Source organism: Pan paniscus, chromosome X (genome assembly GCF_029289425.2).
Source record: "Pan paniscus chromosome X, NHGRI_mPanPan1-v2.0_pri, whole genome shotgun sequence".
Classification (NCBI taxonomy): Eukaryota; Metazoa; Chordata; class Mammalia; order Primates; family Hominidae; genus Pan; species Pan paniscus.
In genome coordinates, this window is record NC_073272.2 from 146,132,231 (window position 1) to 146,149,530 (window position 17,300).

General features: G+C 35.7%; 1 protein-coding gene across 1 annotated transcript; it reads right to left on the minus strand.

Moving 5' to 3' along the window:
• Nucleotides 1–14,939: 14,939 nt before the first annotated feature.
• LOC117977659 (uncharacterized protein CXorf51A-like) lies at nucleotides 14,940–15,456 on the minus strand. The gene is made up of 2 exons (XM_034950056.2): nucleotides 15,325–15,456; nucleotides 14,940–15,134 (listed from the first exon to the last, which is right to left on the minus strand). Exons 1-2 carry the CDS (start codon nucleotides 15,454–15,456, stop codon nucleotides 14,940–14,942), a joined length of 327 nt encoding a protein of 108 aa, XP_034805947.1.
• Between the last annotated feature and the right edge of the window lie 1,844 nt (nucleotides 15,457–17,300).

Here is a 17,300-nt window from a genome sequence, read left to right on the forward strand (position 1 = left end):
TCCCAGCACAATGAGGGGCCACACCCTTCAACTTTGATTGGTCAGCAAGGCACTCGCCCAGCCAATGAGAGCTAAGGGACACTAAGACGTCACAAAGCACTACTCTTGTCACTTCTATGTGAGAGAGGGGTGGGGAGGTACCTGGGGAGTCTTAGTCATCAGAATGTACCACTCCTGCCACCTCTGTTTTGGATGGTGGGGGGGGTGATATAAAGGCAAGGATAGCCTGGTGGTAGAAAAGAGGCTTTTCTATGACAGCCTCTTCTGTGCCTTCCCAACATGAACTACCACCCCTCCTCATATACCCATGTTCAATTGTGGTGGCCCACATAGCAGACAGTTTCCTTTAATCTATTCCCCAAGGCCACACCTACTCATTGGTTTATTCTGAAGTCTCCCTCCCTAAGTCATTAGCTGTTATTTTTGATATTTTACCTAAAATCCCACTAAAAACAATATGGCTATCTTTCAATGTCAGTGGAGAGGTGAGTAATTCTACAAACAAAAGACAGTTCCCACAAATAAACATCTTTCTACCTATCACATTTGGCATTAAAGGCAGCTTATTTTCATTAATTTCTGCTAGCCCTGCAATTGATAGAAAGGGATTAGAATTAACTGTCTATTTATGAAGGTTGCTTTTATCTTTACTTTTATCCTATTCTTGGGCTCTGACCACATTATCATTATTGATTTTTGAAAGGTTATTTCTCTATTTTATTGGATTTTTCTTTCTACCTTCCTAGTTTCTCTTACTAATTTCTTTCCCACCAAAAGACACCTGCATGTGACACACCTGATGTGTTTGAATGATTTGCTTTCCTATGTTTTAATTTTTGTTAAACATACGGCTTTGTTAAATACGTGCATGTGTGAAAGTGTAACATTTTACTTAAGCTGCTATATGCATCTCTTGTTCATTGCTTTTAATGTTGCATCGTGCTTGTTCATTTTCTTCCCCCTTTGAGTGTAACCTATGTTGATGCTGTTCCTTACTGCTACTAATGATGCTGCTATGAGCCTCGTTAGTAGCTCATGACCCTTTGTGGAATTCTGCCTATATTTCTTTAAGGTGTATGTTCAGGAACAGAATTTCTAGGTAATAGACATATATAATTGTCTTAGTCATTTCAGGCTGCTATAAAAGAATCCTATAGACTGGGTAGCTTAAACAATAGACATTTATTTATCACAGCTCTAAAGGTTGGAACTGAAAAATCAGGGTGTCTCTGGTACCAATTTACTGTGTTAGTCCATTTTCATGCTGCTCATGAAGACACACCCAAGACTGAGAAATTTAGAAAATAAAGCGGTTTAATAAGCTTACAGTTCGACATGGCTGGGTGCCTCACAATTATGGCGCAAGTTGAAAGGCATATCTCACATGGTGACAGACAAGAGACTTATTAAATTACAAATTCATTCTCTTTGTTAGTTGCAGGACTAATTATATCACCTATATAATTTTATTAAATTTATTTTTGGTAGTTTGTGTTTTTCTAACGAATTGATCAATTTTTTCTATATTTTTGAATTTATGAGCATACGGTTGTTCACAGTATTCTCTTATCCATTTAATGCCTGCAAAATCTGTAATGCTATTTCCTGTTTCGTCCCTGATATTGTTTATTTGTTGTCTTCTTTTTTTAAGCTGTCAGTTGTGCTTAAGTTTTATCAATTTTGCTGACGGTTTTAAAGAAATAGCTTTTTGTTCAACTGATTTTCCTATTTTATTCCTGCTTTTAATTTCATTGATTTTTGTTTTTATCGTTATGATTTACTTCCTTCTGTTTGCTTTGGGTTTATTTTTCTCTTCCTTTCTATATTCTTTAGGTAAGAAATTAGGTCTCTAATTTCAGACATTTCCTTGTTTCTAATGTAAGCATTTAATGGTATAAATTTCTCTCTCAGTATAATGTTAGCTGTATTCCACATGTTTTAACATGTATATTTTCATTTTTATTTAGTTCACATATTTTTTTATTTCCCTTGAGACTTCTTCACCCATGAATTATTATGAATTATTTAGAAATGCATAATTTAATTTCCAATTGTTTAGTTTTTTGTATTTTGTTATAGTTGCTCCTTTGATTCCATTTTGGTCATAGAATGTGTTGTCTACACAACACATTTCAATTCTTTTAATTATTTATCAACAATTTCAATTATTTTAAGTTTGGCAAGGTTTGTTTTGTAGTCCAACACATGGTCTGTCTTGGTACACGTTCTGTGGACACATGCAACAAATATATATTCTGCTGTTGTTTAATGAACTATTCTATATGTGTCAATTAGATACTGTTGATTGTTGCATTATTCAGTTATTCTATTATTGAGGACATTATGTCCAGAAGTTCTGTCAGTTGCTGAGTGTTTAAATCCAGCTATAATTGTAAATAAGTCTATTTCTTCATTCATCTCTATTAGTTTTTGCTTCATGTATTTGAAAGCTCTATTGTTTGGTCGATACACAGTCAGTATAGGTATATATTTGTGGTGGATTGATACTTGCGTAATCATGTAAAATCCTTCTTTGCCTTTATTTACTGCCCTTGCTGTGATCTCTACTTTATACCACATTAATATAACTATTCCTACTTTCTACTTTTAATCGTGGTAAAATACACCTAACATCAAATTTCTATCTGAACCAATTTTTATTGTACAATATTGTACAGTTCAGTTGTGTTAAGTATATTCACACAACGAATCCAAGAACTATTGTCATATTGCAAAACTGAAACTCTATACCCATTGCACAACTCCTCACTTCCTCCTCTTCTAGACCCTGACAAAAACCATTCTACTTTTTGCCTCTTTGAATTTAACTACTCTAGCTACCTCATGTAATTATAATTTTACAGTATGTGTCTTTTTGTGGCTGGCTTATTTGATCTAGCATAATGCTCTCAAGGTTCATTTATGTATAATGCCAGAATTTTATTCTTTGAAAAGGCTTAATAATATTTTATTGTATGTATATAGTTCAATTTGTCGATCTATGGATGAACCCTTGGGTTGCTTCTACTTTTTGCCTATTGTGAGTAAGGTTGCTATGAACATGGGTGTACTGATATATCTTCAAGACTCTGCTTTTAATTGTGTTGAGTATATACCCAGAAGAGGAATTGCTGGCTCATGTGAGAATTCTATTTTTACTTTTTGAGGAACTACCATACCATTTTTCATAGTTGCCACACCATTTGACATTACTACCAACAATGCGCAAAGGTTCCGGTTTTTCTACTTCTTTGTCAGCACTTTTAATTTTCTGTTCCTTTGATAGTAGCAATCCTAATGGTTATAAAGTGGTATCTCATTGTGATTTTTATTTGTATTTACTTAATAATTGGTACTGTTCAGAATCTTTTAATGTGTTTATTGGTTGTTTGTATATTTTCTTTCCGGAAATCTCTATTTAATTCCTTTGCCTGTTTTTAAGTTAGGTTGTATTTCATCGTGAAGTTGGAGTTCTTTTCATATTCTGGATATTAACCCCTCATCAGTTATATGCTTTGCAAATTTTTCCCCTATACAGCAGGTTGTCTTTCGCTCTGTTGAATGCGTTCCTTGATGCACTTAAGGTTCTTAATTGTCATACACTCAAATTTACCTATTTTTTTGTTGTCCTTTATTTTTGTGGATTAGCAAAAAAAATTCATATCTAATAACATGAAGCTTTTCTTCTAAGGGGCTTACAGTTTTAGCACATACATTTAAGTCTTTCATCAATTTTCAGTTGATTTTTTTATATAGTAAGGGTCCAACTTCATTCTTTTGCATGTGAATATCCAACTTTCTCAAAATCATTTATTGAAAAGACTGTCTTTCCCCATTAAGAGGTCTTAGCATCCTTGTCAAAAATAACTTGACCATATATATGAAAGTTTATTTCTGGCCTTTCTATTCCATTTCACTGGTCTATAAGACTTCCTTTATGCCAATACCACACTGTTAAATTACTGTAACTCTGTAATAAGTTTTAACATGAGGAAGTGTGACATCTCCAGCTTTGTTTTTCTCAAAATTGGTCTGACTATTAAGGATCCCTTTAGATTCCATATAAATTTTAGAATAAATTTGGTATTTAAAAAATCATTGGAAAATTTGATAGGAATTACATTAAATTTGTAGGTCTCTTTTGCTGGCATTTCCAGCTTAACAACATTAATTATTCAACTCATGAACATGAATGTCTTTCCATTTATTTGTGTCTTCCTTAATTTGGGGGGTCAATATTTTGCAGTTTTCAGTGTAAAAGTATTTTGCCTCCTTGGTGAAGTTTATTTCTAAGTATTTTTTTCATGCTATTATGAAATGGAATTGTTTCCTTAATTTCTTTTTCTTATTGTTGATTATTGACATAGAGAAATGCACCTATTTTTTTCAAGCTGATTTTATGTTCTGCAACTTCACTGAATTTGTTGATTCATTCCAGAAGAGTTTTTGTGTGGCATTTTTAATGTTCTCCATATACAAGATCGTGTAGTCTTAGAAGAAAGATACTCTTACTTTTTCCTTTCCTATTTGGATACCTTTCCTTTCTTCTTCTTATCCAATTGCTAGTCACTCTTGCTTTTTAAAATTAATATATTCAAGGCATATATTTTCCATTATTTTACTTTCATTCTATCAATGTCACGTAGTGTGTTTATTTTTGACAGCATATATATATTTTTTTTCTTTGAGACAGACGTGAGATTCTTTTGCCCAGGCTGGAGTGCAGTGGCCCAATCTCAGCTCACTGCAGCCTTCGCCTCCTGGGTTCAAGCAATTCTCCTGCCTCAGCCTCTCAAATAGCTGAGACTACAAGCACCCACCACCATGCCTGGTTAATTTTTGTATTTTTAGTAGAGATGAGTTTCACCATGCTGGCCAGGCTGGTCTCGAACTCTTGACCTCAAGTGATCCGCCTCCTTTGGCCTCCCAAAGTGCTGGAATTACAGGCATGAGCTAACGTGTTAGGCCAGACAGCATATTGTTGAATCATTTTTCATCCACACAATTAGTTTATGTATTTTAATTACTATACAAAGACTATTTACTTTTAAGGTAATTATTTATATTGATAGTAAAGCTAAATTGTGTCATTTTATTTATTTGCTTTCTGTTTATGTTTCCTGCTTGTCATTCTTCCATTTTTCTTTGCATACCTTCCTGAGACTTACCTGATTTTTTTAGAGTTGTATCTTGACTGACTTACAGTGTTTTTGAGTATAGCACATTGTATAGTTTTCTTAGTTGTTACACTAGATATTACAATATGTAGTTAATCACAGTCTACAGGTATCAACATTTTACCACTTTGAGTGAAGTGTAAAATCCTTACTTGATTTACATCTGTTTATCCTCCAACATTAAAAATGTAATCATATGAAGTCTTTATATACATTGAGCAATATATGAAATATTGTTTTAATTTTTGCTTCACCATAAAATATAACTAAAGAAACTCTCAAAGGCAAGGATATTATATGATATTTATGCCCATTTTAATTTATGCTGATGTTTTTTCTTTTTGAAGTTCTCAGCCTTCATCATTTTCTATTTTATAGATCTTCCTTTAGCCAATCTTTAAGAATGGATTTGCTAGCAAAAACATATAGTTTTTCTTCATCTGACAATATCTTATATTCCCCTTTTTTCTAGAAGAATATTTTTGCTGGAAACAGAATTTCTACTTGGCAATTTTTACAACACCTGAAATGCCCAGTTCCACTTCAAACTGGCCTTCAGAGTTTTGGAAGAGAAATTCATTGTCATTCAAATGTCTGTGTTCCCATAATAATGTGTCTTTTGTCTCTGGCTGCTCTGAAGATTTTTTCTTTGTCTATAGATTTGAAACCGTAAATTATGATATGTCTTGGCATGTTTTTATGTGCTTTTGTTCTATTTGGACTTCTCCCAGGCTCCTGAATCTGTAGGTTTATGTGTCCCTGTACATTTGAGAAGCTATATGCATTATTTCTTTAAACACTTTTTTGGTTCCACTTTGTCTCTGATCTCTTTTTGAGATACTGATGATATAAATTTCATTTTTTTGTTATCCCACAGGGTGCTGAGTAGCTTTTCATTGTTGTTTTCAATTTGTTTTCTTTCTGTTTCTCCGATTGGGTAAATACTATTGATCTGTCCTCAAGTTCACTGATCCTTTCCTTGTCATCTTGACTCTGGATGAGCCCATTCAGTGAGGTTTTTATTTTTTTTTTTCTAACTTCAGTTATGGTATTTTTCACTTCTATAATTTTCATTTGTTTTTTATAACATCTTTTTGTGGAGTTCTTTAAAATTAGTAGCTGTTTGTTGAAGTATTTTTGTAATAGCTGATTTAAAGTTGTCAGTTACCTCAACATATGATTCATGTTATGTTGTCCTCTGTTGATTTTGTGCCTGTTCTATTATTGGATGGGCCCTACCAACACCACTCTGACCAAATTCGAATGCTGACTCCCACTGTCTTATTAAAGACACATGGAGGAAAGGCTCAGCTCTCTGCTCAGCCTTGTTGATATCATCTCAGTGAAAGTGGGTCACTAACACATACTACCACCTTGCCTCCAAATAGGAATGTAAGGTCAGTTCCCTGATGTGTCCTTCTGTCCCCAAGAAGGAGATAAGTAAAGGGCTGACTCTCATTGCTTTGTTGCTGCTTTTTGGGTGTGGAAGCTAAACACTCTAGTGAACACAGCTGACACCAAGGGAGGGGAAGGAAGAAAGTGGAGTGCTAATAAACCCCATCTTTTAACACCCCATTCTGACCTCACTGATATCAGGCAGGTATAGCAGTTCAGCTCCCCAGTGGGTTCCACTAACACCAGGGATGATTAGAAAGTGAACAAGTCAACTGTTTTGTTCAGTTTCATTGATGTGTGGTGGGAGTAGAAGCTCAGCTCTCCGCTAGTCCCCACTAACAAAAATGAGTGGTGGTGAAGTATAATGGTGAATAATTACACTGCCTTGCACGGCTTCATGAAATCTGATTGCTACCATATGAGTTTAGAAGTTCATGTAGCCTCTGAGTACTATTGCCATTACATACACAACTCTGTTGTTGGGAGAATTGTAGTAGAACCCACTTCTACCAGCCAGGAAATGCAAGATCTACTGCCCCTGGGTTTCAGTAACACTAGCAAGACAAAAAAAGTCACAGCTTGTTTTGGGATGTATATTGGGCCATTCTTGCATTGCTATGAAGAAATACCTGAGGGTGGGTAATTTATTTTAAAAAGAGGTTTGATTGGTTTATGATTCTGCAGGCTGTACAGGAAGCATGGTGCTGACACCTGTTTGGCTTCTGGGGAGGCCTCAGGAAGCTTTTCCTAATGCTAAAAGTTGAAGCAGGAGCAGGCACATCACACGGTGAAAGCAGGAGCAAGAGAGGAGGTGGGAGGAGCTCCATACTTTTAAACTATCGGATCTCATGCAAACTCACTCACTATCAAGAGGATAGCAACCGACCATGAGGAATCTGGCCCCATGACTCACACGCTCCTACTTGGCCCCACCTCCAACACTTGGGATTACATCCCAAGCTGATATCTGGGTGGAACAAATATCCAGACTATATTGGTGGGGTCCAGGGCTGGGTGCAAGATTAGCTGCCTTCTTGGCCTCACTGAAATTGTGTGTCTGGAAGAGAAGCTTTTTCTCTGGTGTTTGGTGGGAATAGGATGGGTGTTGCAAAATGTTCTCTCCTATGTTGGGCCATCCTTTTTCTGGTCTTCTGGTTAAGAAAAATAGGTTTTTCGTCAAGACTTTTCTCTTTGTCTGTGCCTGTTGCTGGTACCAGACTGGAGACTGCCGTAGTATTCTTAAGATATATGAAAGCTAATTAGAAAACTCATGGAAATAAGTGCCATGTAGTTCCTGAAGTCTCAAAGTCCCCTTTGTATTCTGCCACATTCTTCTTTCTACATTTCAAAATCTTCTTATGCTTGCATGTTATGTACAGATATTTTTACCTGATTATCTTCTGGCCAGAACCTACTTCTTCCTTCCTATTCACTGCTAAGTAGTATTCCACTGTAGGGATTTATCAGAATTTTAAAAAATCCAATCAATAATTGACGAACTTCAGTTTTTTTCTAAGCTTTGGAAATTATAATAAAGATAAAAGAAACATTCTTGTACAGATATTTTTGTATATTTACATTTTTATTTCTCTTCATCATCCAGGAGTGAGTTATATAATTCACAGCAAGTATGTATTTAACTTTATAAGAAATGTGAAGCTTTTTTCCTGAGTAGATGTAGCATTTCACAATTCCACCAATGATGTTGCTCCACATCTTCATCAGCATTTGGTAGAGTCAGTGATGTTTTGTTTGTTAGATTTTTATTTTTGTTCATTGGTTGGTTTTTAAGCATTCTAAAACATTACTGAACATGATTTTTAGATTTTCTATTTTTGTAACTTTTTGCTTTATGGCTCATATTATGGTTTATATTTGTGAATGTTACATGTGTACTTAAAGAGAATGCATATTCTGGTGCTATTGTGTAGCTTGATCTACAAATGTCAAATAGGTTAGAACCATTGACAAGGTTGTTAGGTCTTGTATATCCTTACTTATGTGATTCCTACTTGTTTTTATCAGTAACTGAGGGAAGAGTCTTGAGATCTTCACCTCTAATTGTGGCTTTGTCTATTCTTCTTCAATTCTATTAATTTTTCATTCCTGTATTTTTAAGCGTCGTTGGTAGGTGCTTAAATGTTTAAGATCATTATGTTTTCTGGGTAAAACGATGGTTTTTATTCCTATGTAATATCCATCTTTCTCCCTGGTAATATTCTTTTTTTAAAAAAAAGTTACTTCATCTTATATTAACGTGGCCAAACCAGTTATTTTTTAACTTGAGGTTTTATGGTAAATATGTTTCCATCCTTTTAATTTTAAACTATCTACATCTTTATATTTAAAAGAACATTATTCCATATAACCATTAGTTATGTCTTATTCTATGTCCCATCTGGAAACTTCTTTCATTTAAATTGGGATATTTTAACAATTTATATGTAATCCAGTTATTGATATAGTTGGATATTCTTCTACCAACTTACTAGTTGTTTTCTACTTGTTCCATTTGTTACTTACTCTTTATTACCATTTCTGCCCAGACTAAATGAATGTTCTTTATGATTCTGCTTTAAGTACACTGTTAGCTTATTGTTTATACCTATGTTTTTAGTTACTTTCCTAAGTTTTCCAATACACACAATTAGCATATCGCAGTGTATATTCAAATGTTATTCTACTTCATATGTATTAATGGCAAGAAAGGTACCATGTAGATCCAGTTTTTACCTGTTATTGTTTGTGCTATTACTTATTTGTTTTATTTGTATAGCTCAATATATTGTTACTACTTTTACTTTAGAAAGTCAGTTGTTTTTAGTAAAATTAAACATAAGAAATAATGTTTTGTATAATGATATTTACTTTTATCTTCTCTGGAGGTTTTCAATTATTTCTTTAGTTTTTTTTTTTTTTTTTTTTTTTTGAGATGGAGTCTCAGTCTGCCACTTAGGCTGGAATACGGTGGCATGATCTCAGCTCATTGCAACCTCTGCCTCCCGGGTTCATGCAATTCTCCTGCCTCAGACTCCTGAGTAGCTGGGACTACAGATGTGTTCCACCATGTCCAGCTAATTTTTGTATTTTCAGTAGAGATGGGATTTCACTATGTTGGCCAGGCTGGTCTCGAACTCCTGACCTCCAGTGATCCACGTGCCTTGGCCTCCCAAAGTCCTGGGATTACAGGTGTGAGCCACAGTGCCTGGCCTGGAGCTTTTTATTTCTTTGTGTAGATTCAAATTCCTGCTTGATATCATGCTTCTTCTGCTTTAAGAACTTCCTTTATCATTGCTTGTAGTGCATCTCTCCTAGAAGAACATCTCTCAGCTATTTTTGTCTAAAAGTATATTTGATTTCATATTCCATATTAAAAAATGTTCAATAAGCATAGAATTCTGGATTGACAGTTTTATTGTATTAATACATCAAAAATGACAATTTATTTTTTTTCTTATTTTGATTGTTTCTGGGGAGACGTCTGTAATAATGCTCATTCGTTACTCTTAATGTAATTTGATTTTTCTCTCTGTTTTGTAGCAGAGAGAGAGAAAGATATGGGTAAATAAGAGAAAAAGAAACACAGAGATGTAGTTATGTATCTTGCTTGCATTTGTGGATTGAATGTCTTCCTTTATTTCTGGAAAATTCTTGACCATTGTCTCTTGAAATATTTTATTTGCATTTTTCCTTTTTTCTTTTCCTGGAATTACAACTACACTGATAACGTGTATGTTAGATTTTTTGATATTGCCTCAGAGCTCTTGGATATTCTGTTCTCCTCCCTTTTTACATACTCCTTTTATTTTATTTTATTTATTTATTTTGAGATGGAGTTTCACTCTCGTCACCCAGGCTGGAGTACAATGGTGTGATCTCGGCTCACCGCAATCTCTGTCTCTTGGGTTCAAGTGATTCTCCTGTCTCAGCATCCCGAGGGGCTGGGATTACAGGCAGCCACCACCACGCCCAGCTAATTTTTGTATATTTAATAGAGACGGGCTTTCACCATGTTGGTCAGGATAGTCTCGAACTCCTGACCTCAGGTGATCCTCACACCTTGGCCTCCCAAAGTGCTAGGATTACAGGCATGAGCCACCACGCCTGGCCAAAATTCAGTATGGATCTTAAATGTTTGCATGCACATGGTAAAAAGTAAAATCACCATCACGTGATTAAAATTAACTTTTGAAGTGAAAGATCTGTAGAGAAGACTATTAAATATTTCTTTATAAATTAATAGTTTTACTGAGAATTTACTACATTTGATATGAAAATGAATGTCATGTTATGACATGTTATGTCATGTTATAACTATTGACATGTTGGTCAAAGCCATTCACCAAGTCTCTAGGAATTTTCAAAATTTCTCACATCTTCCTGTCCTCTGAGCCCTGCAAACTGTTCCAACCTCTGCCTGTTACCCAATTCCAAAGCTGCTTCCACATTTTTAGGTTGTTTTTATAGCAGTACCCCACTCTGCCAGTACCAAATCTCTGTATTCGTATTTTTTTTTTTTTGAGATGGAGTTTCACTCTTGTTGCCCAGGCTGGAGTGCAGTGGCACAATCTTGACTCACTGCAACTTCCACCTCCTAAGTTCAAGTGATCCTCCTGCCTCAGCCTCCTGAATAGCTGGGATTACAGGCATCTGCCAGCAAGCCTGGCTATTTTTTTGTATTTTTAGTAGATATGAGGTTTCGCCATGTTGGCCAGGCTGGTCTTGAACTCCTGACCTCGAGTGATCCACTCGCCCTGGCCTCCCAAAGTGCTGGGGTTTAGTCTATTTTTACACTGCTATAAAGATACTAATTGAGACTGGACAATTTATAAAGAAAAGAGGTTGATTTGACTCAGTTTCACATGACTGGGGAGGCCTCAGAAAATTTATGATTATGGTAGAAGGCAAAGGGGAAGCAAGACATGTCTTACATGGCAGCAGAAGAGAGAGACAGTACAGGGAAAACTTCCACTTTTAAACCATCAGCTCTCATGAGAACTCCCTCACTATCACAAGAACTGCATGGGGGAAACCGTCCCCATGATCCAATTACCTCCCACCAGGTCCCTCCCTGGACATGTGAGGATTATAATTTGAGATGAGATTTGGGTGGGGACTCAGAGCCAAACAATATCAGCTCCTATGTTAGTATTTGTTAGCACTTTTAACTTTCTGAATTTCATCTCAAGTTCACTTGTTTTCATTCAATTCTTCCTTGATAATACAACTTCTTTGGACCATTCTCATATGGACAGTTTTGCTTTTATTCCATAACAACACTAATACTTATTAAATGCTTACCATGTGCCACTTTTCTAAGTATTTTACATACATTTATTTATTTAATCCTTCCAACAATTTTATTGAGTAGGAAACTGAAACACAGAGGTGTTACATTTCCTTATGCTTAGTCAAGGTTATACAATTAGTAGGTAGCAGAATAAGAATTGAAAGTCAGAAAATCTGTCTTCAAATCCTGTCTTACTAACCACCATAATTTTGTTTATTATTTATTTCAATAGGTTTTTGGGGAGCAGATGGTGTTTGGGTACATGAATAAATTCTTTAGTGGTGATTTCGGAGATTTTGGTACACCCATCACCTGAGCACCTGAGCATTGTATGCTGTACTCAATGTGTATTTTTTTTATCTTCACCACCACCTACCCTTTCCCTGAGTCCCCAAAGTCCAATGTATCATTATTATGACTTTGCATCCTCTTAACTTAGCTCCCACATGTGAGTTAGAACATATAATATTTGGTTTTCCAATCCTGAGTTACTTCACTTAGAATAATAGTCTTCAATTCCAATCAGGTTGCTGTGAATGCCATTATTTCATTCCTATATAGATATTGGAAAGAATATATACAGAATTTCATTCTATATATCTTAACAGGAAAAACACTAAATAATCCATATGTTAAATATTGAATTGCAAATGTAAATTATGCGATATTTTGAGCTTAATAACAATAAAACTGGTATCCATCAAAATTGAGAAATGTGTCTAAAGTCCATCTTAGAGAGGAATTTAATAGGTTTGAATTATAATTTGTATATGTGAAAAAATTAAAATATAACACCTTTTCAATGAATTAAAGTTAAAAGAAATCAACAGAATAAATCAGAAAAGAATAAGAGGCAAAAATATAATTAAGGGCAAAATAAATGGCATGTAAAATAAAAATATACATGTGTGTATATATACATACACATACATGTATGTATATACATACACATACATGTATATATACACACATACATGTATGTATATATACACATGTATGTAAGTATATACACATATATGTGTATATACATATATGTGTATATATAGATATATGTGTATATATACATATATGTGTGTATATACATATGTGTATATATACATATATATGTGTGTATATACATATATGTGTATCTACACATATATACACATGTGTATATATGTGTATCTACACATATATATGTGTAGATACACATATATGTATATACATATATACACATGTGTATGTATGTGTATATATATACACATGTGTATGTATGTGTATATATATACACATATGTGTAGATACACATATATAAAGTAACATATAAAATGGTATTTTAAGAAAACCAAAAATTATGCAGAAGGGACAAATTAGTCAATTAATAAATTATCCACATATGTAACATTTGATTTCCTTGAATTGGTCTGTAGTTCTAAAATAACTATTAAACAATTAAAGAAGAATAAATTTTAGTTTTAAAGATATAGTTCAATTTTACAAAGTATTTTTTGTTGAAATGAAGTAAAGATTTGAACTTCTCAAACATTTATACCTTGCCATTCATACTTTGTTTTATTAACTTAGGCATCATCCAAACAAGTGGTCACATGGAATGACAGCACATGAAAAACTCAGATTATTTATTCCTTTATTTTAAAATCAATGACTGTACTATTATTGTTTTAGAAATATTGTTTAAATGCTGGTGTATGTGTGTCATACAGGACCATGGCTTATGGCCCAAAGTGCACTGCAAGAAATACCACATCCTTAGAAGCCTGCTTTAGAAAGAAACAGCAACAACTGAGTCAGGTGATACCTGAGGCCAATGGTATAACAGGAAATTATCTGCATTAATTTCCTTGTAGAATACAATAAGTATTCATTAAAATATAATGAGAAATTGTGCTGTTTTAAGACCACTCCCATAGACACATGATTTAAACGTATTGACCACAGCAGTCTTTTAAAAAGCAAACCAACAAAACAAAATATTTTTGGGAAGGAAAGATAGTTGTTCTAAAAAGCTGGACTAGAAAAAAATAAAGAGTACATGTCTTATGATTCCATTCTTACAAACCTCCAGAAAATAGAAACAGATAGTGACAGAAAGCAAATCAGCGGGTTTTTTTGAGAATGATGGTGGAGGTAGGGACAGGGAAGAATTGCCAAAGGGCATGAGAAAACTTTAGGGGGTAATGGGTATGTTCACTCTTATAGTTGTGATGGTTTAACAAGAGCAGATGTGACAAAACTCATCAAACTGTATACTTTTGAAGCATGTGCAGTTTGTCATATGTCAATTATACTTCAGTAAAGCTGTTGAAAAATGATATTCTCTTTAGGGATAAAAACAACTTTGGAAAAATAAAAATAAAAGACGGAGAGAGAGAGCTATCTTGTTTTACAATTCTCTGTAGACAATGCTCTCATTCACTGCCTGCACTAGAGGTAGACCACTCCCATTGCCCTGCTCCACCCTAAGCTTTTTAAGAAGGTGGGCTAGTCAGTGTTGGATTTGTGGCGTCTAGTAACCATTATTTCAGGTGCTGCTGGTAACTTTTAGAGATATTTGGCCCTTTGAAGGGCATTTAGTTGCTTATATCATAGGGTGGGGTGTACCTCATACCTACCATTATGAGGTAGATGGCCTGCAGGTTATCTCTTGTCTGTTTTTGGGGACAGTACTGCCAGCCACACACCTCACCCCATACAGGTTCTGACAATCAATGCACTGAAGTCACATCCCTCTTTCCCCAGCAAAACACACACAGGTAGAAACACCAACCCCTTTTACTCTTTGTGTATTAAAGTGTTCAGGAAATGTATCTTCAGTGCTTAGTCCTGAGCCAGTCCTTATCCCCCAGTTTCCAGCTGTGGACCTGTTGGTCTGGCCTCAAACCCCACAGAAGCCACCTCCCTGCCTTCTCACACACACCTCCCTCTTCCCCTCACTCCTTCCTTCCTCACCATCAGAGAAGTCGCAGAGACATATCCTTTCGATTCAGGTTGATTTTATTTTCATGGTTTTAACCTGTTGGTGTAGAATTCACTGACTGTATGATGGATGACTTTTCAGTGGCAGACCTCTAGAGACATCACAGAACTGAGGTCTCACTTTGCTCTTTGTCGGCCTCTTCTTTCTTCATTTTTTCTTTCAGCCGGTGATAACGACCACGCAGTATTGGTCCTCTAGCTTTCTTAGGTTTTCCTGCAGGGGTGTTAGTTTCACCGGCTTTTTGGCTCGAGCTCCCTCGAAGGGGTCTTTTCGCCTTCCTGGTGGTCTTTAGGCCCTATAGGGAGATCACAGTCAGGCCAGAGGGCGTTGGTTTTGGGAAAGAAGGTGGGAAATGCATAGGAATAGGCTTCATGAGAAGGGTGTGAGTTGAGGAGGGGGTTTGAGTGAGGCAAGGAAAGGATAGGAGTCTTGGGGTGGCGGAATCAGTGGGGCAAAGAGAAGGGGTTTGGTCGGGATCATCTCACCTTAACGCCACTTCTGGACCGTCGTTGACAGGGTGTCTTCCCCTTCTTCCTCCCTTTGGTACTTGAGGTTGCTGGGGTCTGTTCGTCCACATCTTCATTAGGCTTCTGTGGTTCACTGGTCACCTTTGCCATACTGAATTGTCCCAGTGGTCTGCTCAGAGCTCCTGATCATCCTGTGTATACCCCTCCCAGCACAATGAGGGGCCACACCCTTCAACTTTGATTGGTCAGCAAGGCACTCGCCCAGCCAATGAGAGCTAAGGGACACTAAGACGTCACAAAGCACTACTCTTGTCACTTCTATGTGAGAGAGGGGTGGGGAGGTACCTGGGGAGTCTTAGTCATCAGAATGTACCACTCCTGCCACCTCTGTTTTGGATGGTGGGGGGGGTGATATAAAGGCAAGGATAGCCTGGTGGTAGAAAAGAGGCTTTTCTATGACAGCCTCTTCTGTGCCTTCCCAACATGAACTACCACCCCTCCTCATATACCCATGTTCAATTGTGGTGGCCCACATAGCAGACAGTTTCCTTTAATCTATTCCCCAAGGCCACACCTACTCATTGGTTTATTCTGAAGTCTCCCTCCCTAAGTCATTAGCTGTTATTTTTGATATTTTACCTAAAATCCCACTAAAAACAATATGGCTATCTTTCAATGTCAGTGGAGAGGTGAGTAATTCTACAAACAAAAGACAGTTCCCACAAATAAACATCTTTCTACCTATCACATTTGGCATTAAAGGCAGCTTATTTTCATTAATTTCTGCTAGCCCTGCAATTGATAGAAAGGGATTAGAATTAACTGTCTATTTATGAAGGTTGCTTTTATCTTTACTTTTATCCTATTCTTGGGCTCTGACCACATTATCATTATTGATTTTTGAAAGGTTATTTCTCTATTTTATTGGATTTTTCTTTCTACCTTCCTAGTTTCTCTTACTAATTTCTTTCCCACCAAAAGACACCTGCATGTGACACACCTGATGTGTTTGAATGATTTGCTTTCCTATGTTTTAATTTTTGTTAAACATACGGCTTTGTTAAATACGTGCATGTGTGAAAGTGTAACATTTTACTTAAGCTGCTATATGCATCTCTTGTTCATTGCTTTTAATGTTGCATCGTGCTTGTTCATTTTCTTCCCCCTTTGAGTGTAACCTATGTTGATGCTGTTCCTTACTGCTACTAATGATGCTGCTATGAGCCTCGTTAGTAGCTCATGACCCTTTGTGGAATTCTGCCTATATTTCTTTAAGGTGTATGTTCAGGAACAGAATTTCTAGGTAATAGACATATATAATTGTCTTAGTCATTTCAGGCTGCTATAAAAGAATCCTATAGACTGGGTAGCTTAAACAATAGACATTTATTTATCACAGCTCTAAAGGTTGGAACTGAAAAATCAGGGTGTCTCTGGTACCAATTTACTGTGTTAGTCCATTTTCATGCTGCTCATGAAGACACACCCAAGACTGAGAAATTTAGAAAATAAAGCGGTTTAATAAGCTTACAGTTCGACATGGCTGGGTGCCTCACAATTATGGCGCAAGTTGAAAGGCATATCTCACATGGTGACAGACAAGAGACTTATTAAATTACAAATTCATTCTCTTTGTTAGTTGCAGGACTAATTATATCACCTATATAATTTTATTAAATTTATTTTTGGTAGTTTGTGTTTTTCTAACGAATTGATCAATTTTTTCTATATTTTTGAATTTATGAGCATACGGTTGTTCACAGTATTCTCTTATCCATTTAATGCCTGCAAAATCTGTAATGCTATTTCCTGTTTCGTCCCTGATATTGTTTATTTGTTGTCTTCTTTTTTTAAGCTGTCAGTTGTGCTTAAGTTTTATCAATTTTGCTGACGGTTTTAAAGAAATAGCTTTTTGTTTAACTGATTTTCCTATTTTATTCCTGCTTTTAATTTCATTGATTTTTGTTTTTATCGTTATGATTTACTTCCTTCTG